Source organism: Lupinus angustifolius, chromosome LG20 (genome assembly GCF_001865875.1).
Source record: "Lupinus angustifolius cultivar Tanjil chromosome LG20, LupAngTanjil_v1.0, whole genome shotgun sequence".
NCBI classification, from domain to species: domain Eukaryota; kingdom Viridiplantae; phylum Streptophyta; class Magnoliopsida; order Fabales; family Fabaceae; genus Lupinus; species Lupinus angustifolius.
In genome coordinates this window covers 2,059,954-2,084,649 of record NC_032028.1, presented here as the reverse complement: position 1 = coordinate 2,084,649, position 24,696 = coordinate 2,059,954, and the positions used below count along the sequence as shown (strand labels likewise).

At 33.7% G+C, this 24,696-nt stretch overlaps 4 protein-coding genes across 6 annotated transcripts; 2 read left to right on the top strand and 2 right to left on the bottom strand.

The window, feature by feature from the left end:
* Nucleotides 1,475–4,464, bottom strand: LOC109335060 (protein TONNEAU 1a-like). Its single transcript, XM_019571106.1, has 8 exons — nucleotides 4,202–4,464; nucleotides 3,920–4,052; nucleotides 3,485–3,573; nucleotides 3,261–3,380; nucleotides 2,195–2,328; nucleotides 2,034–2,059; nucleotides 1,798–1,954; nucleotides 1,475–1,659 (listed from the first exon to the last, which is right to left on the bottom strand). The coding sequence occupies exons 1-8, from the start codon at nucleotides 4,286–4,288 to the stop codon at nucleotides 1,608–1,610; spliced, it is 798 nt and encodes a 265-aa protein (XP_019426651.1). The 5' UTR covers nucleotides 4,289–4,464; the 3' UTR covers nucleotides 1,475–1,607.
* LOC109336071 (casein kinase 1-like protein HD16) lies at nucleotides 6,125–15,468 on the bottom strand. 3 transcript variants are annotated; one of them, XM_019572431.1, is made up of 17 exons: nucleotides 14,904–15,468; nucleotides 14,546–14,656; nucleotides 14,364–14,437; nucleotides 14,181–14,250; nucleotides 14,037–14,092; nucleotides 13,819–13,890; nucleotides 13,523–13,617; nucleotides 13,372–13,438; nucleotides 13,093–13,222; nucleotides 12,964–13,007; nucleotides 8,345–8,516; nucleotides 8,118–8,248; nucleotides 7,839–8,013; nucleotides 7,668–7,758; nucleotides 6,892–7,049; nucleotides 6,584–6,772; nucleotides 6,125–6,499 (listed from the first exon to the last, which is right to left on the bottom strand). In XM_019572431.1, the coding sequence occupies exons 1-17, from the start codon at nucleotides 15,123–15,125 to the stop codon at nucleotides 6,440–6,442; spliced, it is 1,917 nt and encodes a 638-aa protein (XP_019427976.1). In that variant the 5' UTR covers nucleotides 15,126–15,468; the 3' UTR covers nucleotides 6,125–6,439. The 3 variants fall into 3 exon arrangements, with proteins under 3 accessions (XP_019427976.1, XP_019427975.1, XP_019427974.1); XM_019572430.1 differs by lacking the exon at nucleotides 8,345–8,516 and having other exon boundaries at nucleotides 12,792–13,007; nucleotides 14,904–15,467; XM_019572429.1 differs by lacking the exons at nucleotides 6,125–6,499; nucleotides 6,584–6,772; nucleotides 6,892–7,049; ... (2 more) ...; nucleotides 8,118–8,248; nucleotides 8,345–8,516 and adding exons at nucleotides 10,559–10,933; nucleotides 11,018–11,206; nucleotides 11,326–11,483; ... (1 more) ...; nucleotides 12,273–12,447; nucleotides 12,552–12,682 and having other exon boundaries at nucleotides 12,792–13,007; nucleotides 14,904–15,464.
* LOC109335298 (high mobility group B protein 15-like) lies at nucleotides 18,755–21,853 on the top strand. Its single transcript, XM_019571430.1, has 6 exons — nucleotides 18,755–19,120; nucleotides 19,565–19,643; nucleotides 20,144–20,309; nucleotides 20,400–20,495; nucleotides 20,953–21,347; nucleotides 21,437–21,853. Exons 1-6 carry the CDS (start codon nucleotides 18,942–18,944, stop codon nucleotides 21,737–21,739), a joined length of 1,218 nt encoding a protein of 405 aa, XP_019426975.1. The 5' UTR covers nucleotides 18,755–18,941; the 3' UTR covers nucleotides 21,740–21,853.
* Nucleotides 22,562–24,196, top strand: LOC109335136 (high mobility group B protein 7-like). Its single transcript, XM_019571219.1, has 8 exons — nucleotides 22,562–22,739; nucleotides 22,873–22,955; nucleotides 23,053–23,098; nucleotides 23,206–23,319; nucleotides 23,405–23,462; nucleotides 23,574–23,618; nucleotides 23,708–23,800; nucleotides 23,881–24,196. The coding sequence occupies exons 1-8, from the start codon at nucleotides 22,633–22,635 to the stop codon at nucleotides 23,953–23,955; spliced, it is 621 nt and encodes a 206-aa protein (XP_019426764.1). The 5' UTR covers nucleotides 22,562–22,632; the 3' UTR covers nucleotides 23,956–24,196.

The following is a 24,696-nucleotide window of genomic DNA, read 5'->3' as shown; positions in this document are numbered from 1 at the left end:
TTGGTTTTTTTGATTATGTCATAACCATGTAGTGCATAATACTTAACAATCATATAAATTGAAATATAAGAAGTTTTTGTGTGTATCAAGGTGTCTTCTGACCGATAGCCAAGACTAATTCATTTCGAGACATAAAGATTGTTGAAGTAAATTTTGTATCTTTCATACACATAACAATGGTCAATCCTATGTTTAAAAAACTCAATTATTTACCAATTGCTTAAGATGGAGATAATAGAATTTTATATAACCCTCTCAAATAAAACATTTTGTATACACAAAAGAGGGATGAAATCCATTACATCATATTCAGACAACTCAATTGTGTTGGATTTTATTTGTTATCCTTAATAGACAATGTAAACAATAATAAATATATAGAGATAAGAATAAGCATAAATTTCTTACAAAAACTTATAAAGGCCTCAACTGAAAGAATTAATCATTTTCAGGACTCGTGTTGTCTCTTCCAACAAATGTCGCTTCCAGAAATCAAACCCTTAACATTTTGGTTATCTTGGGATCTACCGAGTCTTACCCTATTAGACCAATACATTGTGATCGTGAAGTAAGTTCTTTTTTTCCAAATAAGCAAGTTCATTGGGGGACCTACAAATCTACTATTTTTCATATTTAATGACCTGCCTTCTTTTGTCTATCTTTTTCATACCGGGAATTCAACAATTTCTAAGGGTGTTAGACAAAATATTAAATATATTTTTGAACTAATTTTTCTAAGTGGTTTGAATAAATGATAAAAAAAAACCAAGACACGCGCCCATATGGTTATGGTACACAACAAAAACCATAGAATACTATAATTTATTTTTCGAACGTTTTCATTGTTTGTCGATTAAAAGCATGGTAAAACACATCTAAAGCTTGCTTGTGAATATATCATGGTAAATCATTTTTACATTGTAAGATACTATAATTAAATTATGAATTAGTACACGCCCCGTATTTTTGTCCCCTATAGTAAGCTTTCTGTGAGTGAATATATCAGGATCATAACATGATTTTTATTTACTAGATCAAACTAAAGTTATCAAAGAAAATCCTTAGCACCATCAAAACAATCATTGCAGCAAATGAGGATAGAAAGGATTGTTGTCTAGTGAACAGGTAAAATAGGAAGGTTGCCTTCAAAACTTTTACCAAAATTATTTATGATATAACATTATGACATCATTTAATATATTGATTTAATATGCATATGTTGACAATGTAAATGTTTTCTACACTGTCAGTAACCATTCATGACCCTCAAATAAAAAGTAATATAAACCAAAAGTGGATGATGGACTGACAGTCTAGAAAATTTTACACTCGGATGAAATTAAGCCTAGATTTTTATTGTCTTAAAAATATTTGTCACACAATTGCTTGCTTATTTTTTTGATAGAATTATCAACACACTAAAATGGATAGAATTATCAAATATAAGGCAGAAGAAAAGTTTTGGACAAAATAACTCAGAGAAAGCACTAAACCACGTCACAAATAAATTATCTTACATAAAATTAGGCCCTTTCAATCATCACTAGAGGCAGAAATTTCAGAATGCACATTAAAACACACCGGAATACTACAGTTATACAATGTTCCTACGCACGATCACCCCTGCCATCATCCTCACTGATTCCATCATTGGCATATCTGCAGTAACAGACCCAATAACAAAACATTAGTGCTTTGAATTCCATCAAAGCCAAACATCGAGACGGTGATAAAATCTAAAACTGAAATGCTGAGTAAGAAAAAATAGAAAAACATCAGAATTGCATCAGAACTAACCGCCAAGAAGATGTTAAATTTCGAGCTTTTCTGTCTAGTTGAAGATTTTCTAAAGCATGTGAAGCTTGAGTTACATCATCAGAAAGTTCATCACTGTCATATCGCCAACTGTACTCGTCTTTCCTATAAGCAGAAGTGGAGGACCCTCCTCTTCTATCTGAATACCAGAGTTCAAATTAGGAAGTTTCAAGCATACAAATAAAGTAAGGTAAAAGTCAATGACAGAAAATACCCACCAGATCCCTGAGATGAAGGAACAGCCCTGCAACAAATGTGTATCATGTAAAATATGTGAGAATGACAATATGACAATGAGAAGAGGTAGGAACGCGAAAAAGTAAAATAATAATGTGATAACATTCGACCAGTTAGTCAGGGAAAAGAGTTAGTTATGCACCTTCCTAGTGGAGGTAAGCCACCAGCAACAGATGATGAAGAAGGCCTTCGCATGTTCCGGGACTCAGGGTTTGGCAAAGGCTCAGTTTCTGGAGCGGTAAATCTCCTGCCGCTGGACCTTGCTTGAGATAAATTCTGCAAAGCATGAATCAACGCAATATCAAATGTCAGTAAACATTCGCAACAGTTCTGATATCTACGCTTTGCACAAGTAATGATCAACCAAAGATATGAACTCATTAACTTTCATCGTTGTGCATGACAAATGACTTTCTCCCCAATATATCAATAGAAAGTAGCAACTACCAGTACCATTTTAAGCAAACACTTGGTTTTTTAATTTTGTCTACACATGATCTTGCAGCCACATCGGTGCACAAGCCACATACACTACAACTAAAGGGTTTCTTTGAATCACCAAAGGACAATGTTACTTAATAAAGTCAGCCTTTATTCTATGAAATCTACACATCAAATTTTCAACGTCCTTAAAAATTGTGAAAGATTTTAGCCAATATATCATTATCTCCTACCTGGAAACATCCACTCCGCTTGTGGGGTAAGACTATGTATATCTACCCTCTTCAAACCTTACTAGGTGGGAGCCTCGTGCAACAGGTCACCCTTTATATCATTATCTCCTAACTACAACAGTTTCTTTTCCAAAATCTTCGAATATGAAGTTTCATAAGTCTTAAATTCATCTCTACAATTAAAGTTATAATTAGCCAATCTAAAGGTCCAACAGCATTTCTATATGAATCCTATTGTAAAATTGTAGTATCATTAGGAGCTAGCCGAGCTAAAGTTATCACACTACATCATAATATGGCAATTGCTTGCTTGAAAATAGATAGAAAATTTTAACAAAAACAACATTGTTGACTCAATATAAACAAAACCAGATAAAGCTACAGCAATTCAAGCCTTGGCTGCTATGCTTTGGGATAAAAAAATCACTCCTAACCCTAGTCTACTACAAAACCCCATGCATAAAAAGTTCATCTGAAATGGAAGTAAGATAGAGGATGAAAGAATGATATAAAGAAGCCAAGGAACTGAAAAACCTCAAACTTCAAGAATCCTTCAAGCACATCCAAGAGTAGGGGGCTATCTCCATTTCTGTTGAGATCCAATCCATTTTTGCTACTAGATTCTTTCAACTCAGCCTTCCAAGAATCTTTGTCCTGAAAGAGAACGACATCATCAAAGGGATAAAAACGAGAATTAAAATGAATGGCCCAAGATCATCAAAAAATACTACAGCAAAAGCAAAAAAATGACCAATTACCAAATTGCATTCTGGAAGATACACTTTGAGTGTGTGGTTGAGTTGTGCCCAGTCTAGGTATTCACAAACCAGTGCAGTAAGGAGTCTACCTGCAGGATGAATGCCAAAACTTGAATGAAGTACAGATTGAAAGGAGATACATAATAGATTCAACTAAATTATAAGACAGAATCTTAAAACATAAAGAGTAGAATATTGAGCCAGTTTATCATAACACTCCATATTCAACTAAATTAAAAATACATTTTTTTTAAATGTTTGTTAGATTAAAAAATGCATTTTTTCATGTTGTATCCGTTAGCTTAGGTTTCTTGAAATGTTTACAACTTGTTTGGATAGGCATTATTGGAAGTTTTTCTAGGACAGAAAAACTGAAAACTGTTTCGGAATAAAAAGAACGCATTTTTACAACCCTAAACAGAGGAGCCTAATTACCTGAAGGAGAAGCGTGAAGGTGCTTAGCACGATCGTTGCAGCTAGCAAGCAATGCAGGAGGTAAACCTTCGTCCTTCTCGATTACACGATCCTCCTCTTCAATCGCCTCAAACACACTCGCTCTAAGTTCAGCCTGAGACACACACACACACATAAATAACCCTAATTTAATGATAATGAATCATGCAATTACAACTACAATTTAATGGATCCACCTAATATATATTTTGAAAACAATTGGGGAAAATAAAACCCTAGAAATTGGAAGAGAGAGGAACAAACACGAATCCTGGCGAGGACACCTTTCTTCTCGAGAGTACGGGTAACGAGTGTCTTAAGGTCCATCATTTCACGAGTGTAGTCATCCATATTCAAATTCAAATTCAAATTCAACTTGTTATTCTTCTGTGATTGGAGTTTCTTTCTTCGTTTGTTTCAGAAACAACTTGAATGGTATAATCAATGTATGGGCGCCATAGCAGAGAAATTAAGGAATGAGATTGTGGCAAATGGATTTAGATTGCACCGTCTAACTCCATCCATTCTTCACCGTTAATGGAACATGTCTTTTGTTATCTTTTTAAATTATCAGTTTTAAAATACAAATGTTACTAAATTAGTATTTTATGTTAACGAGAAACTAAGAAGAAAAAATATGTGAGAAAGAGACTAGAAAGAGAGAATTAGATGGGAAAAAAAGTAAATTTTTGTATGTTTGGTTCGAGATAATAAAAAAAAAAGAATAGAAAAAATTATATGAAATCTCTTGAATAGATATATGTTATCCTAAACAATATTACAACTCTTATCCCACAACAATGAAAATGAAAATATGTTATATCAATTAAAAAATTAAATATTAATTATTTTTTTCTATTTTTGTTTCATTATAATTACTAATTTACAAAATTTGGGACATGGTTTAAAATAATAAATTATTCTTTCATTTTCTCTAGAGAACCAAAATGTATGGATCACACCTAAATAGTTTATTTCTCTTAGAATATCTCTTCCCTCATTTTCTTTCTCTCTTCTTTCTATTCCCTATCAAATGGAGCATTAAGCTCCTTATTACTCCACTTCATTAGTCATCTATCATTACTCGTTTAACCATGATGATATTACTCCATATATTTAAAATTATTAACTAATGTAACTAGTTAATATCTTTTTATTAATTATAAAATAATGTTTAATAAGTTGTTAGAACATTCAAACTCATCAGTTTTGTTTGACAAAACTTAGCTATGCTAAAATTGTTCCTTATAATGGCAAAAGTAGTTAATGATAGAACTAGTTAATGGTTATGAGATTGACTTTGTTTCACACAAGTAGAAGCTAAAAGTTGATAAATTAGCTAATCCAATGAACAAGATTAGTCCATAAGTTGAATAAATAATTATTAGTTCCTAATCTAACTCAAATACACTATGAAATAGGAGATTATAAACTCGTTAATGATTAAAATTAAGATTAGTACAAACTAAATCCCTAACAAATTCAAATTACAGTGTAATAACTATGATCTATATATGAATAGAGATTTATACACACTCTGAAGAGTCAATGATAATTAAAAATTGATTATAATATTAAAGTGACAGTATATAAAAATATTACGTGTATATATTTTTTCTTTAAATTATTATTTTGCTCCACAACTTTTAATACGTGGGCTCGTATTAGTTTTTTTATTATCTTGTTTTTCTTAACAATAATAGAATCAATGATGTGACACACTAATTACACACGTGGCAATTTCATGCTTGAAAATATTGTCAAATAGAAGTTATCCTCTTCTCCCTCACCATCTCTAGGAAAAACAATCCTTCAAGCTATCCTTATTAATATCAAGTTATCCTTTAACATTAATAAAATGACTTGTACACTAGTCAAAACTAATTCTAATATTCTACTACGATCCATTATGCATAAATGATGACGGGAAATATTCACAAGGTGATCCCTTATTCCATTATTTTCTTGAAGAACATTAGTGATTGCCCCAAGTTCCAACTTCAAATCGATTAAACAATATTGATCTAAGTTGTTTCATGCTGGAATAGAAGCCATAAACTGTGATTGCCCAGTTAGTTGTTTAAACACACATCATGGCTATAACTAAATACAAGGCTAACTGTTAATTTTGGTCCATTTGCATTCATTCACAGAGAAATATGTTCATACAAAACAATTCCTTCATTCTCATTGGACTATTCCATGGAGAAAATATAGAAAAAATCTGATCGAAATATTTGACAATTACTGGTTGCATTCATACAAAACTATATTAAACATAGATATACATATTGGAGGAACAGAGTTCAACACATCATACATTACTCTGCAACATCCCCAAACAAGGGTGGAGCTTATAGAAGAAGCAAGGAGAACAGGACAATAATCTTATATAACAGAACAATATGGCCCTCTGCTGCAAAGCTTGCTCCTACAAAAATATTGGGCAGCAGAAAATCCATAATTCCTTTGCCAATAATATGCTTTGACCTATAAAGGAAATCAGCATACTGTGCGCCCATAGCACAAACAGGCCAAATATAGATTTTTTGACCATTTATCCTGAACATGATGACAACCCAAAATTAGAGTAAGTGTTGATAATAATAATTTAACAAAGTCAATTAGTCATTTATCATCCCTTACCTTAACATGTGTGCTCGGAAATTGAGATGTACGGAGAGTTTCCTGAGTTTCATCCCCAGGCCTACGCCTCGGAATACTTAGTATAAGAGCAGATTGATCCGTCGTGGCAGCAGTTGCTGTAATCCTATAACCATTATCCCAACGTCTATGAATGCCCTCACTTGGATAGAGAAAATCAAGTTCAACCACCTGCAATATAAGGTGGAAGATATGAGAACATGCTGACCCAGGAAGGAAATCGAGTACTCAAATAAAGCAGCAAAACTGTTAACTGTACGTCACATGATATAAAACAAAGTAACAGCTACCTGATCACTGTATCCAGCATTGCGAGACATGACAACACCCCAGCGACTTCCAGCAGTAGCCATTGAGGTGACATGAAAACCTTCTTTCCACTTCTTGTTTATCCATTTGAAGGGGAAAGAGTCACTCACTTTGTATGATTGTTGGGTATACTGTGTGCCTGCAAAAGCAGATCACAAATCACTACAAAATCAAAAGTAACAGTAGAAACATTGTATGTAGATGTCTGCAGAAATAAAAGCAGTCAAAAGTCACATCAAAAAGAAAGGGGGCACAGTTAATATTAACAGAAAGGAACCAATTTCAGCAAAAGAGAATTGCGCTAACAGAGGTGGTTGCCAGAGTTTGATGGTCATTGGAGATGGAGAAAGAGAGAGTCCAAAGGCTGAGAATGAGACGTGAGAAGGCTGGGCGTGATAGAATGAGAATCGAAAGAGAGAGGCCAAAAATTGTGACTGAGAATCCAGAGAAAGGGGAATGCTTAGGTTTTTGCATAAAACGCAGAATACCCCTGAAACACCCTACTAAAACTGCCAGAGACGTGGATGTGGAGGGCACGAAGGGTTGAATGGTGGAAACCACCATAAACCACATTATAGTAGATGGTGAATGACAGTTTGCAAGAATTCCACCATGCTACCCTTTAACAACACTGGCCAAGAATGGGAATAATTCAACATTGAAGAAGTTACAAATCATGAAAGACTTTCTCGTGATATTATTCATCGTCCAGGAAACAATTCATCATTATAGAAATCAACTTCGTTAGCGATCAAACCTTTTGACATCACCACAAGAGAGGCACCATTAACAGACCCTGCAATAGAAGTAATGTAATAACTCTTATCCCATTGCTCCATGATCCATTCCTGAAAGAAATAGAGACAAACTGATAAGATTCATAGCATAAAAAGGGATAAAAACTGGCATGTCATATAACATAATTCACCTTGTGTAAGAAAACAGGTGACCACTTGTAAACTTGATGTGTAAAACCAGTTCCAGCATCCATAATAAGTGCCCAAAGATTAGAACAAGAAGACACACAACTAATAAGAAGACCATCAGCAATCCCTTTCTCAATATGCTGTGCTAATCTTGTATCAGCCACATTGTAATGATACCTAAAAAATGCAACCATTTTAGAAGCCACCAGCAAGTCACAACTCACACACACATGATTGCTGGGATTGAAGGGCAAAGGTACAGAAAGTGAATAAAAATCTACCTTTGTTTCATTGGTAGTCTTGCATTGTAAATCGAAATCCATTGCATAGCAGGAACCCCTAAACGAACCTTCTTCTTGGGCTGTGAATCATCATCTTCCTCAATATTCAATCTACTCCGCTTTTGCCCAACCTGATTTTTTTTTGAGCAAGTGCATACTTAAGATGAATACACTGACCAGCTAGAAGAGGCGAAAGAAAAAACAAGAAACCATACTTTAGTGATTACCTTTTGAGCACCATCAGTATTAACTGGACGCAAAGCTGGAGGTCCGATTATACCATCAAACAAAGAAATTAGCTTGGCATAGTTAGGTTCTTCGTCAAATTTCATGCTCACCACAGCCTCAAGAAACTGTCTGAAAGGAGCAGGGCAAAAGCAGCATAGCATCTCAGGAGATGTCCCCATCTTCTTTTTGCAAACAAGGAAGGACTACAATTTAATGGATCCACCTAATATATATTTTGAAAACAATTGGGGAAAATAAAACCCTAGAAATTGGAAGAGAGAGGAACAAACACGAATCCTGGCGAGGACACCTTTCTTCTCGAGAGTACGGGTAACGAGTGTCTTAAGGTCCATCATTTCACGAGTGTAGTCATCCATATTCAAATTCAAATTCAAATTCAACTTGTTATTCTTCTGTGATTGGAGTTTCTTTCTTCGTTTGTTTCAGAAACAACTTGAATGGTATAATCAATGTATGGGCGCCATAGCAGAGAAATTAAGGAATGAGATTGTGGCAAATGGATTTAGATTGCACCGTCTAACTCCATCCATTCTTCACCGTTAATGGAACATGTCTTTTGTTATCTTTTTAAATTATCAGTTTTAAAATACAAATGTTACTAAATTAGTATTTTATGTTAACGAGAAACTAAGAAGAAAAAATATGTGAGAAAGAGACTAGAAAGAGAGAATTAGATGGGAAAAAAAGTAAATTTTTGTATGTTTGGTTCGAGATAATAAAAAAAAAAGAATAGAAAAAATTATATGAAATCTCTTGAATAGATATATGTTATCCTAAACAATATTACAACTCTTATCCCACAACAATGAAAATGAAAATATGTTATATCAATTAAAAAATTAAATATTAATTATTTTTTTCTATTTTTGTTTCATTATAATTACTAATTTACAAAATTTGGGACATGGTTTAAAATAATAAATTATTCTTTCATTTTCTCTAGAGAACCAAAATGTATGGATCACACCTAAATAGTTTATTTCTCTTAGAATATCTCTTCCCTCATTTTCTTTCTCTCTTCTTTCTATTCCCTATCAAATGGAGCATTAAGCTCCTTATTACTCCACTTCATTAGTCATCTATCATTACTCGTTTAACCATGATGATATTACTCCATATATTTAAAATTATTAACTAATGTAACTAGTTAATATCTTTTTATTAATTATAAAATAATGTTTAATAAGTTGTTAGAACATTCAAACTCATCAGTTTTGTTTGACAAAACTTAGCTATGCTAAAATTGTTCCTTATAATGGCAAAAGTAGTTAATGATAGAACTAGTTAATGGTTATGAGATTGACTTTGTTTCACACAAGTAGAAGCTAAAAGTTGATAAATTAGCTAATCCAATGAACAAGATTAGTCCATAAGTTGAATAAATAATTATTAGTTCCTAATCTAACTCAAATACACTATGAAATAGGAGATTATAAACTCGTTAATGATTAAAATTAAGATTAGTACAAACTAAATCCCTAACAAATTCAAATTACAGTGTAATAACTATGATCTATATATGAATAGAGATTTATACACACTCTGAAGAGTCAATGATAATTAAAAATTGATTATAATATTAAAGTGACAGTATATAAAAATATTACGTGTATATATTTTTTCTTTAAATTATTATTTTGCTCCACAACTTTTAATACGTGGGCTCGTATTAGTTTTTTTATTATCTTGTTTTTCTTAACAATAATAGAATCAATGATGTGACACACTAATTACACACGTGGCAATTTCATGCTTGAAAATATTGTCAAATAGAAGTTATCCTCTTCTCCCTCACCATCTCTAGGAAAAACAATCCTTCAAGCTATCCTTATTAATATCAAGTTATCCTTTAACATTAATAAAATGACTTGTACACTAGTCAAAACTAATTCTAATATTCTACTACGATCCATTATGCATAAATGATGACGGGAAATATTCACAAGGTGATCCCTTATTCCATTATTTTCTTGAAGAACATTAGTGATTGCCCCAAGTTCCAACTTCAAATCGATTAAACAATATTGATCTAAGTTGTTTCATGCTGGAATAGAAGCCATAAACTGTGATTGCCCAGTTAGTTGTTTAAACACACATCATGGCTATAACTAAATACAAGGCTAACTGTTAATTTTGGTCCATTTGCATTCATTCACAGAGAAATATGTTCATACAAAACAATTCCTTCATTCTCATTGGACTATTCCATGGAGAAAATATAGAAAAAATCTGATCGAAATATTTGACAATTACTGGTTGCATTCATACAAAACTATATTAAACATAGATATACATATTGGAGGAACAGAGTTCAACACATCATACATTACTCTGCAACATCCCCAAACAAGGGTGGAGCTTATAGAAGAAGCAAGGAGAACAGGACAATAATCTTATATAACAGAACAATATGGCCCTCTGCTGCAAAGCTTGCTCCTACAAAAATATTGGGCAGCAGAAAATCCATAATTCCTTTGCCAATAATATGCTTTGACCTATAAAGGAAATCAGCATACTGTGCGCCCATAGCACAAACAGGCCAAATATAGATTTTTTGACCATTTATCCTGAACATGATGACAACCCAAAATTAGAGTAAGTGTTGATAATAATAATTTAACAAAGTCAATTAGTCATTTATCATCCCTTACCTTAACATGTGTGCTCGGAAATTGAGATGTACGGAGAGTTTCCTGAGTTTCATCCCCAGGCCTACGCCTCGGAATACTTAGTATAAGAGCAGATTGATCCGTCGTGGCAGCAGTTGCTGTAATCCTATAACCATTATCCCAACGTCTATGAATGCCCTCACTTGGATAGAGAAAATCAAGTTCAACCACCTGCAATATAAGGTGGAAGATATGAGAACATGCTGACCCAGGAAGGAAATCGAGTACTCAAATAAAGCAGCAAAACTGTTAACTGTACGTCACATGATATAAAACAAAGTAACAGCTACCTGATCACTGTATCCAGCATTGCGAGACATGACAACACCCCAGCGACTTCCAGCAGTAGCCATTGAGGTGACATGAAAACCTTCTTTCCACTTCTTGTTTATCCATTTGAAGGGGAAAGAGTCACTCACTTTGTATGATTGTTGGGTATACTGTGTGCCTGCAAAAGCAGATCACAAATCACTACAAAATCAAAAGTAACAGTAGAAACATTGTATGTAGATGTCTGCAGAAATAAAAGCAGTCAAAAGTCACATCAAAAAGAAAGGGGGCACAGTTAATATTAACAGAAAGGAACCAATTTCAGCAAAAGAGAATTGCGCTAACAGAGGTGGTTGCCAGAGTTTGATGGTCATTGGAGATGGAGAAAGAGAGAGTCCAAAGGCTGAGAATGAGACGTGAGAAGGCTGGGCGTGATAGAATGAGAATCGAAAGAGAGAGGCCAAAAATTGTGACTGAGAATCCAGAGAAAGGGGAATGCTTAGGTTTTTGCATAAAACGCAGAATACCCCTGAAACACCCTACTAAAACTGCCAGAGACGTGGATGTGGAGGGCACGAAGGGTTGAATGGTGGAAACCACCATAAACCACATTATAGTAGATGGTGAATGACAGTTTGCAAGAATTCCACCATGCTACCCTTTAACAACACTGGCCAAGAATGGGAATAATTCAACATTGAAGAAGTTACAAATCATGAAAGACTTTCTCGTGATATTATTCATCGTCCAGGAAACAATTCATCATTATAGAAATCAACTTCGTTAGCGATCAAACCTTTTGACATCACCACAAGAGAGGCACCATTAACAGACCCTGCAATAGAAGTAATGTAATAACTCTTATCCCACTGCTCCATGATCCATTCCTGAATGAAATAGAGACACATTGATAAGATTCATCGCATGAAATGGGATAGAAACCGGTGACTCATTTAACATATTTCACCTTGTGTAAGAAAACAGGTGACCACTTGTAAAGTTGATGTGTAAAACCAGTTCCAGCATCCATAATAAGTGCCCAAAGATTAGAACAAGAAGACACACAACTAATAAGAAGACCATCAGCAATCCCTTTCTCAATATGCTGTGCTAATCTTGTATCAGCCACATTGTAATGATACCTAAAAAATGCAACCATTTTAGAAGCCACCAGCAAGTCACAACTCACACACACATGATTGCTGGGATTGAAGGGCAAAGGTACAGAAAGTGAATAAAAATCTACCTTTGTTTCATTGGTAGTCTTGCATTGTAAATCGAAATCCATTGCATAGCAGGAACCCCTAAACGAACCTTCTTCTTGGGCTGTGAATCATCATCTTCCTCAATATTCAATCTACTCCGCTTTTGCCCAACCTGATTATTTTTTGTTTTATTGAGCAAGTACAGACTTAAGATGAATACACTGAGCAGCTATGAGAGGTGAAAGGGAAACATAAGCAAGAAACCATACATTAGTGATTACCTTTTGAGCACCATCAGTATTAACTGGCTGCAATGCTGGAGGTCCGACTATACCATCAAACAAAGAAATTAACTTGCCATAGTTAGGCTCTTCATCAAATTTCATGCTCACCACAGCCTCAAGAAACTGTCTGAAAGGAGAAGGGCAAAAGCAGCATAGCATCTCAGGAGATGTCCCCATCTTCTTTTTGCAAACAAGGAAGGACTTGGTATCACCCTAAAAACAAGGTAAGATTAGATTGAAAAATGGCATGTAAAGGAATTCAATTGGAACAGCAAACATGTAAAATAAATGTATCCACCTGATAACCTTGCCATGGTAATCGGCCTTTGTGAAGGAAAATAAGTGTGTATGCAAGAGATTCGAGATCATCCCTTCTACTAGCAGTTCGTCCCAAATGAGCATGAACACTAGCATATCGAACTGTCCCTCTACACAAGTTAAAAATACAAGACTCAAGAAGAATGACAACCATACACGAAACTAACAAACCATCAACACAAAAGGAAAACAAAGATAGTAGGAAAGAAAACTTGAAGTAGGAAAATAAAGAAAAAGGGGGAAGGGGAAAAAGGAAAACCTAAACATATCAGGGCGTTGATCATATTCAACATGCTGGCCACTGGAGGTGTCTCTCCATTTTGTCGCTGCAAAATATGTGCAAATATTAAAACGGAGTTAACATAAAGAAACCTCAAATACACATTTATCCTTTAGTTGCATCTACTAACCTAATCCAAGGTCAACAAGAAACAGTTTCTTCTCTTGTGCTGTAGCTGGCTGACCCAATAAAAAGTTCTCTGGTTTTACATCTCCATGCACATAACTACAATGAACAACAGGAATGAAAAGGTCATGCTTATTGTTTAGAATCCAGGAGAATTAAAAATGAATCAACTTATAAACAGTGTGAAGCTCTTTTTTATATATAGATACAAAAACATTCTAAACTCAAAAAGTATGAATAATAAATCAGAGTGAAAAAAGGATTCAACTTGTAAACAAAAATGTTACATCAATTACGTACCCCCTGGAGTGCATCTTTTCCAGTATCGATAAGGACTCAACAGCTATACATGAGACCATTTCACTAGACATCCTGAACACATAAAAAAAAGCACACAACACATAAAATCAAAACATATAATTGCCATTTTTTAAACGTTTAATACACAAGGGCACAGGCCCTATAACAAATCAACAGATGCAGTTACAAAACCAGGACTCGGGTATGATTCCACTCACGTCTGGCTTGAGGAATTCCACACATCCCACAAACTTGGTCCAAGCATATCCATAACCTGCATATATATGAAGAAAACAGTTGAATTGTTAAATAGGCAATCACATAACAGGGTGGTTATTGTATAATAGAGTTATAAATCATACCATCACATAATATTCTCCTTGTCTTCCTTTGTAGTGTACTTTTGGTATTCCGTGACTGCCACCAAGGGTGCTTTTAACAGAACATAAAAGTCAAACCATATTTCTAAAAAGGTTATCACAAAGCATACAAAACAGATTTAAATAAATTTATAGAACACCTTGCAAAAATAAAAGAATACTCACTTATACACTTGCCACTCATAAGGAGGGCCATAGTTACATCCTTTACTGTTCCTATGTTCAAATTTCAGAGCCACCTGAGACATGGAAGATAGAAATCAACTTCAATCCAAATAAATCTCAAGAGTCAAAAGCACACCAAAACCTTTCACATACAAAGCCAGGAGGTAATAATAGAAGCTTACCTCGACAGCTCCGGGGCCAGCCCGCTCACGACGGCCAACAAAAACCTGACCAAAACCACCTTTACCCAGTTTCCTCTCGACCTTGTACATAGGTGATCCTCCTACTTGAACCTGAAAACAAATTCCAAGTTCATTGTAAATAAACAAATTATTCAATCGATAAGCAACAATAACACACCATCTATTGCAAAGTCATTAGTCCTAGCAGTGGCATCTCAAACACTAACAACACCTTAACAAAATGGGGAAAATATTCAAATAAAATAAAAATCAACCACCCTTATTAGCACTATAAGATATAAAATATAAATAAACAGACAGTAACAAAATTATAAAGTATAAAACTATAAGATATAACCTTTTCAGGAAAAACTGGATCCTCTGGAGCAACACCCTTATTAGCACTTAATCCACCACTAGCATCAGCCATCGCGTTCACGTTAACGTTAACGGCTACGGGTACAACCTCTTCTTTCTTCTTCTTAGCGTTCTTCGCTGTGTTTCTTTTCGGTGGTTCCAAACCTTCCTTTGCAACCGCAGCACGACCGCGCCGCACTCCACTACGAAGCTTCGGCGGCATTCTCTAAACCCATGCAATCGATTCGATTAGATTTTCTAAGATCCTCGATCATTATTTGCCTTTTACCAAAGCTCAAAGACCCGATTCATGGCTCAAATTGTGAGTTTTCACAAAATTTAAACTTGAGGATGGAATCGAAGAGATGTGGAATTTTATTGAAATGGGTAAGCGGCGAAATTCGTCGAGAGGGGTGGGAAATCGAGGGGTGGATTAGATTGGGGAAAAATAGGGTTAGGGTTTGATGGGGATGGTTGAGAAGGAAGGTGGATGATATAGAAAATTAATTAAAAAAAGGAAAGGTAGTAGGCGGCATGAATTTTAGATTATAGTTTTAGGTGGAAATGTGACACAGAAAAATCCCATAATCCTGATATTTTTTTTGTACTACTTGTTAGGAAATAATTTCTTTCAAAATACGTTTTCTTTCACGCTTTGTTTATTAAGAAATATAGTAAATATAGCGAAAGTATATCATTATACGACCATCTTATTTGTTAGTTCATAACCCTAATATGAAAATAGACTTTACCCTCCTCTCTTATTGGGTAGGAATTTTAAATAATTGCAACCGTTGTTTACTTCCATAAGCACTTAACGTTGCAAGGAATTAAAGAAATTAGGAGACATGTGGAAAGAAAAGAGAGAGTGAATGGTGATATAATATGAGGTGAAGAGTATAAAAAAACAGTGTAAAAAATGTTAGGTACAAAGAAAATGGCACTGTAGAAATTTTATTGTTTTTCCGGGTGGTTTAATTCTTTAATTACATAATCGTTGCTTGTTGTGCAAGTTTTTTCTTGGTTTCCCATAGATATTCTTGCACTATATACAATCATATATAAGTCGGAGATATACACAGGTATTGAAGTTGATTATGAGTTTAGGTGAGTTAAATAACAAGAGAGTAGTAAAAACATTGAATAATAGGTTATGATATACACTTGAGAATGGGTTTATAAATATATAATAGACTATAATATATTAGACTTTTTTTGTGAAATAAATCCGACTTAGGCTTTTCAAAAAGTCTGTTTAGCTTAACAAGCCAAACTTTGAATTTTTTAAACATGCTAAAATGTCAGACCTAGATTTTTATACACTATATAACTTTGGTGTGTTTAAGACAAAATCAAAGCAAGTAATGTGTACCATAATTTGTTTGTTAATGTTTGATCTATGAGTAAGATATTGAGCTTTATGGGGAGAACGATATGACATCAGTTTATGTGATGTTGTTGTAAAAAGTTATACAATCACTACTTCATATGTCACTTATTTATAATATATTCTGAAGAGCTGATATTAATTAAATATAAATTATAAATAATACAATAATAATATATAAAATTTATACAATTTTTTTTCAATATTAGTTTGAGTTTATACACTTAGCCCATTTAACCCACGGGATAGAAAACCATCATACTGATGAGTGGGGAGTAAAATAGGAGAGGCGAGAAAGGGGTAACTTGTGGTGTTGGTGTGTGGGCCAAGTTTATATTAAACACACAGGCCATGGCATACCTATAAATATTTATTGAGAAAAAAGAAATATCCAATAACATTTAATATGCATATTTCACATCATCATTATTTAAAAATAATAAAAATAAATAATATATTGAATATATATATAATTTTGCACTGATAATGCCTAAATATTACATATTATTAACATGATAAATTTTTGTACATCTCAACTAAATCATGTATTTTTTATATATAATCATTATTGATTCAAATTCAGTAAGACAAGTAAATGATAAATAATATATTATTTTTACATTGATGTTACTCTTATAGTCTTATACCTACCCACTTTTGAATTTTATTAACTCCTGGTTGCGAGGGATTTCCTTATTCACTCATAATTGTAAAAACTTATGATTTGCACAAACATTAGGAGGTGAACGGTCTCTCTATTTGTCAGTCCATTCAACGTTCATTTTGTTTTAAATTAGTAATAATTATATATGAATGATATAATAATTATATATGAATGATATATTAATTACATATAAATTCTTATATCATTTTCATACATTTTTTTATTCTTTTAAAATGAGATTATGCACTTAGTTTTATATCGAACAACTAGTTTTATCTATGGCGGACCCCGCAAGCCATACACAAAATTTCATTACTAGGAGCGCATATTCAATTTTTAGATTTAACAACTCCATAACATTAACATGTGTATATTTTTTTGGATACGGTATTATCTCATGTAATCTTTTAGAATGTGTAATTGTCTCTCTCTTCGAGTAACATTCATAACAATTAAATTATTGATTTTTTTGTCATTTAAGTATTAAGTTACTAAACTAAAGTCTTGTTGGTATAAGTATATATTTTATTTTTTGTACAACTAAGGGTATCCTCTTACATTTTTAGGTAAGAAACTAGTTCCTCTTGGGATTCATTGTTATCCCTCTTAACAAATGTCGCTATTAGAAATCAAATCATCGACTTTGGAGATTCAACATGACCTTACACTATTAGACTACAAATATAGATTATCTTTATTAAAAAAAGTATGTAATTCTATTTGATGTATTTTCCTCTTCTTTTGCAAAAGTAAGGGATAAACTTGATGGCATTTATTTGCTATAATAAATTTTATGAAAAAAGCAAAATATTAGGTGGCTACTGGCTAGTGAGGCCCTTCCCATCCCTTTTAAAAAACTGTATGAAAAAATAATTAATTTAATCTGCCAACAAAATTAATAATGAATTTTTAGATAAATATGCAAAATCAACCCTCAAAAACTGTGCAAAGCCAGAATAACCTCAAGCAGCTTCCACTAATTAACAAGCTAAAAGGGTAAAGCTGTCTTTTAAGAAGAATGGTATAAATTGATTAGGGGTAATTTTTCTTCTTCACAGTTCATTCGCGGATACAACCATATTTAAATTAAATTTAATTATTAAATATTTTTCTGACTAATCAGAAGTAGATGTGCTCACTTCATTCCCGCCTCAGAATCTATTTTTATAACAGTGCATTTATTCTTCTTTATAAAGCTTCTCTTCTTATTCACATTCTATTTACATCATTCATAGTCCTCTTTTCTCCATTACCGTGGGTAAGTATCTTCTACACAGTAAAATATTATTATCTTTATTAATATTATTATTTTATTTTAACTCAGTCTTTTATTCATATTTCTGCTTCCGTACCTCTGAATTTGCTTCTCCTCTCTTGGTATACACATTTTTTTAATGCATGTGTGCTTCTTTAATGAATATAATAATAACAATGAAGATGGACGAAGAAATATAGTAAAGAACAATGATTTTTTTCTGGTGGATAATATTTTCTTTATCAACTTCATCAACCTTCATTAGAGTATGCAAGCAAGCGTAACAAATTTGATTTTAATTTTGTTCTTTGGAGAAAAGTTGAATTTTTTGGTACTTGGTAACGATGGATTGAAATCAACCCCACAAATCAATTTTAAGCATGAAATAGTGTCTTTGTTACTATAGCTTAGAGCATGCTTTGTTACTATAGCTTAGAGCATGCTTTGTTACTATAGCTTGAGTGTGAAGGGAGTTTATTAATTTGTTAGAGTAGTGTAAAACTTGTAAAATAATAAAGGGTTTATCTTTCATCGTTTTTTCTGAATCTTTATGGGTTCTTGCTGTTACATCCTCTGTATTATGGTGGAATTCATGGTTATGGCACAGTTTTTCTGTACCATAGCATTTTCTTGGGCTTTGTATCTTCCTTCTTGCTGCTAGTTATTTCACCATTCTTCTTCTTGTTGATGGTGGGGCAGAAGAATACTGAAGTTCGAAATTACCAAGTTGTTAATGGCAACAACAGCATCTGGTGCTAGTAAGAGTCTATTACCAATGGAAGAAGCAGTACCAGCTTCGAGCTATCGTGCATATCCCATCCCTCTTGCAAAATATGAGGAGGTTGTTGAGAATCCCAATACCTTCATGTTTACCTTGGAGAAGCTCCATGCGGAAATGGGTACCAAGTTCATGTAAGCTCTTCTTATATCATTTGTTTAGTTAAAAATTTGAAAAGTATTAAACTGTTAGTGATGATGATTAGTAGGCTTGAACATGTATTGGTGTCTTGGTTTCTTTCAGAATATATTAACATTGATCTTTAGATGTCCATATCTACTTTGAGAATTGAATCATTGATACATGTGCTGTCACTGTAACTAATAATGTTGCCATTCCTTGGCTTGGGTTTACTACCAATACTTACATAATGATCAATTACATTGGGATGATACAATGACATTATGATGTGTACATCTACCCTCCCCAGACCCCACGAGTTTCGTGCATTGGGCCGCCAACTTGGAAATATTGTACCTGCTAATGCCTCAAAGTTGCATAGCTTTCTAACTTGATATGCTTGTTTTTTGTTTTTTACCATTTTGTTTTCCTTTTATGACATTTGAAATTCGTTGCAGGATTCCCATTATTGGGGGAAGAGAACTAAATTTGCATCATCTTTTTGTTCAAGTGACTTGTCGTGGAGGGCTTGAGAAGGTAAGATGCTACAATGTGTCACTAGCTGTGCTTTTATGTCTTCTTACTAATCTGTTTGATAACTGAATATGCCCGGAATTTTATTTTGGATGTTGAACCTTTTTATGTTGTTCACACATCACATGTCATAATGAAAATGTACTGAATTTAGTTCAAAAAATGCAATGGATGCTGATGAATTAAAGACACTCTGGTGTTGGTACTTCATGCATGTGATTGATTATCGGGGATAAGGCATCTTGTTTTGGTTTTCAGTTTATCATACTTATTTCAGCCAGAGCACAAAATAGTATTGTTGTTTCAACAATTTTGATGTCCTCTTTTCTCTATACTTCTTGACAAAATATGGTGTCGGATGTCTTTTGACACATGTTATTGATTGCAAGATCTTGTCTTGAATGAAAATGCTTGTATTTTGTTTAATACATTAAGCTGAAAACTAGTGTTTTTTCCAACCTTTCTCTTGAATCATTAATTTTTCATAATTTCTGGTTTTGCAGGTAATTAAAGATAGAAAATGGAAAGAAGTAAATGCAACTTTCAATTTTCCATCAACAGCTACAAATGCTTCTTTTATGCTGCGGAAGTATTATACTTCTTTGATTTTCCATTATGAACAAGTGTACTACTTTAAATCCCTTGGATGGGCCCCTCCTCCTACTTCTGGTGTGTTCATTTAAATTTAAATCACACCGCTTGTTTGAACTAATGTTTCAGTACATTCTAATGCATAAAATGACAATTTCTCTATGACAGATGCTCTGCCGAGTCAACCAACCATGCCATCTCCTGCTCCACAGATGCAGTCTCCGCAGATTCAGTCAAGTTCCAATGTTGCTGAATTGCCTGAAGGTATCTCTCTCTCTTTTCAGCGCGGAATCAAATTAACTGCTAACCACAAAGAAAAGGGGTATAAGGAATTAGGACGATATTTAGCCTTGGCTAAATATTTGAGTACATTCCACTGCAAAAGTTATAATATATATGGTTAACTTGGTGTTTTATCTGTTGAATTCCTTTTAGGCTTTATGCTCTATGTCTTAATTCATTGGAATAAAGAAGATATACATTTTATTAATTTTCTTTAAAATCTGTACTAGTTATATTTGGTAGTTACCTTAACAACCTAGTCTTATTTATAAGAATTAACTAAAATTTTGTGCATAATGACTGAAAATGTGTTTGACTTATTTTGGTTGACGGAATTGTTTGTAATGTTTGTTGATGACCAATGAGCAATTCGGTATGTATAATTTCATTATAATGATTGATCATTTGATAAGTAGTACTGTTTGTTCACTGGTTTCAGCGATGGCAGCATCTTCTGCAAGTTCTGCAGCAATCGGGGTCATTGAAGGGAAATTTGAACTTGGTTATCTGGTTACTGTGACAATAGGTTCAGAGAAACTCAAAGGGATTCTTTATCATCCTCCAGAAAACAGCACATTTTCAGCACCCCATCCCATTGTTTTGATTAATAATGATAATGTCTCTTCTCCATCGGGTGTCCGTCGTCGCCAACGCCGGAAGAAATCAGAAATAAAACGGAAAGATCCTGCTCACCCAAAACCCAACAGAAGTGGTTACAATTTCTTCTTTGGAGAACAACGTGCAAGACTAAAATCACTAAACCAAGTGAAGGACAAGGACATTAGTCGGGTGATTGGTGATCTCTGGAACAAGTTAAACGAACCGGAAAGAGCAGTAAGATTTTCTTTAATGTTGTCGTTTATGAGTTTGCTTTCAGTTGTTATGTTATTTTTGTAATGTGTTGGTTTTCATTAACTTTAAAGGTTTATCAAGAGAGGGCTGCGAAGGATAAAGAGAGGTACAAAACAGAAATGGAGGATTATCACAAGAAACTGAAGCCGGATCAAGTTATCAGCGATGCTGAGCCGTCGCAACAAGGACTTCCCGAACATGATACTGACATGGTTGATGCTGTAGCTGATGCCAACTCTTTTCAAACTCCGGAGGAGAGCAGCTCTGATGAAGGCGAACATGAAGACGGTAAAACGAATGAGAATGATTTTGATATGGATGCATCACAATCACATGATAAAGGAGGATCTAGTTGCTCGGGTTCAGAGAAGTAATTGAAATGAGTTTTTCTCAGCCTTTCTCTGGAAAAAAACAAGAGTTAGTGGCACAAATTTTAGCACATAGAAATAGTATTTTGTTATCAACATTGTAAAGTTGAGGTAGGATTAAGTTGCTCACAATCACAGTGCATAACTGTGGATTTTGTCACTGCAAGATTTTCAGGTGTTCATTTTGGCATGCTGACATAGATAATTGTAGTTAGCTCTTACCTTATGTTATTAGGTGGACCATCAATAACATAATTGCCTTTCAAATTTCAAATTATTCTTTTAATTGGGTCACAAAGTAACCACCTCTATTTCAAAATATCGAGGACAAAGTTTTTGCTGGTAGGGAATACATTTTCGGGAGCACATATGTTGTATCACACTTTGTACCACTCCATATATCGGTCAAAAAATATAAAAATAATATATAATTAATTCATGTTTTGTTCTTCTGACTAATGGAAAACAAGTGGTACATGGAGTGATCCAAATTTTGTTACAACAGATATCTTAGGTCAAGAAAAATGGTGATTTTCCCAAAAATAAATATATATTATGTAGGAGGAATTATTAAATATATATTGGGTGAAAAAGGCTTTAGGCCCAATCCAATTTGCAAATGCTTTTTAAAATAATAAAAAATGTAAAACTGAAAAGTTAGTGGAAGGAATATGGAGCGTTGATTTAATGTAAGGGAGGAAGAGGAAGGGTAGATAAGAGAGACAGGTCATCGATCCGCATACGTGTTGAAAAGTTTATTGGCGCTAAAACTAAAATCTCAATTTGTGTTTTCCCTCCTTCATTTCATTTCATATAAAATAGTTAGAATCACACTCAACAAAATCATAGCGAGGAAGATATAGAGAAAAAAGTTGATAGTGTAAAGAAGAAACTCATCAATGGCGAAAACGAACTCATCTCAGGGAATGAAGAGAGTTGATGCTGTTGATTCTCGTTCTGCTTCTGCTCTTGTTCGAGGCAAAGACGGAAGTGCTTTCACTCGATGGTTCGATTCTTTTCACTATTTCAATTCAATACTTTTTCCTAATCGACTAGGTTTTGTTTAATTTATCCTTTTTTTTGTAGATTCAACGTGTTTGATTTTAGTTTTTAATTTAAATTTTGTTTGCTTTTTTCAGTGAAGAGTGCAAAAAGGATGTTCCTGTAGCACTCATCAGCATGCATAGTTGCAGCTTGGAAGCTAAGATTAAAATGAATCTTGGTATATATTTTTTGTAGAAATAATTTAAGTTCTCAAATTTTCTTAACTATTTTTATTTATTGTAAAATAAATTTTGATTATTTGTGCGCTTTTTTAGACTCTCAAGTTGTGGAGGCTGGTGCTGAAGTGAAGAAACCAGAGAGGTAGTAAATCTTGTAACTACTTTCTTCTATTGTTTGTGAAAATTTAATATAAAATTGTAAACCATGTTTATTTCTTGTCTTGTTAATTCGCTCTATATATTGAGTAGGAAGAAGCCAAAATCTAAAGAACCAAATGCTAAAAGAGCTAAAGCAGAAAAGGTGAAGAAGGTTAAGGATCCTAACATGCCTAAGCGTCCTGCAACAGCCTTTTTTCTCTTTTTGTAAGGATTCTTTTGCAAATGGTTTAGTATACTATTGATGATGTGTTTATGCTTATGTTTTTGTTGACATAATAATCAATTGCAGGGACGACTTTAGAAAATCTTTTAAAGAAGAGAATCCTGATTCTAAAGATGTTAAAAGGGTAAGTTTTACCTGTGATAACAAAATCTGATTTTGGATTTACCAAGTGAATAAGTTTAGATACTCATATGTTTATCTTATTTTTATGTTTAAATAATAAAATGAAATGCAGGTAGGTAAAGAGGGTGGTGAGAAGTGGAGATCAATGACCGATGAGGTGGGTAGAATTGTGACATGATTTGTGTATATTTCTCAAATGTTAAGTAAATTATGATTGAATGTCTTGGTATTGCACCAATGTTCCAGGAGAAGAAGCCTTATTTAGATAAATTTGCTGAACTCAAAGTAGAGTATGAGAAGGCTATGGAAACCTATAAGTCTCCTGGAAATGGGGAAGAGGTATTGTTTTCTTTCTCTGAAGTTTGTTTTATGCTGTTTGGCTTCATATTGTGTGTTTTAATTATACGGTTTTTCTTCAGGAACAGGCAGGTTCAGACAAATCTGATAAGGAAGCTGCTCCAGCTGAAGTGGAAGAGTTAACTGATGAGGAGTAGGAACTGCATTTTGGTTCTCCTTGAACCTGTTTCCTATGGAGTGGTTAACTACCGAGTTGTTTAGTATAGGTTGTAAATTTTGGAACATGTTTTAGATTCAGGTTTATGTTTACTTCTTATTATTCTAGTGGCTTTTGAAATCACAATGGAATTTCGTTTTTGTGTTGTCCTCTTGAAATATTCTTCAATGATAGTTGGTCAATATTAATTTAGTATTCCACAAGAGCTTTGTTTTGTTGATTTTGGAAAACCTGTTGAGACCTCTGATAAGAGATGTATGTGCATGGTTCTAGCAACCATGTGCTTGATTTTGGGTAGTACATTCAGTGTTAGAAATTGCTTCAATGGCTTGTGTTGCGCTTTTCTGGATTCGACTTATGGTGGGCATGGTGCCTTTGCCCTCACTTTCATGTATGTGCTTGAGTTTTATAGTAAGTTGTTTTGTTATCTACTCAAATCTAAATTACACGTTGCAAAATAGTGAACTACGGCTTTCTGGTTACCTTTAATAATAATCAAAATGAAATTGAGCACCTTCTACAAATTCTGGAATATGATCTGAAATGAAATTGTTTGATACTTCTATAACCTCCATTGAACTGCTTATATTTTCTCTTTAGGAAAAGAAAGCAGAAACTGCGAATGAATTATGAGCCATTGTTTTGATGTGAGCTTGTTGTCACAAAAGTAGAACTAAAAAGGTATAGACTGATAAAAGAACTGGAAGATTCATGTGTATCA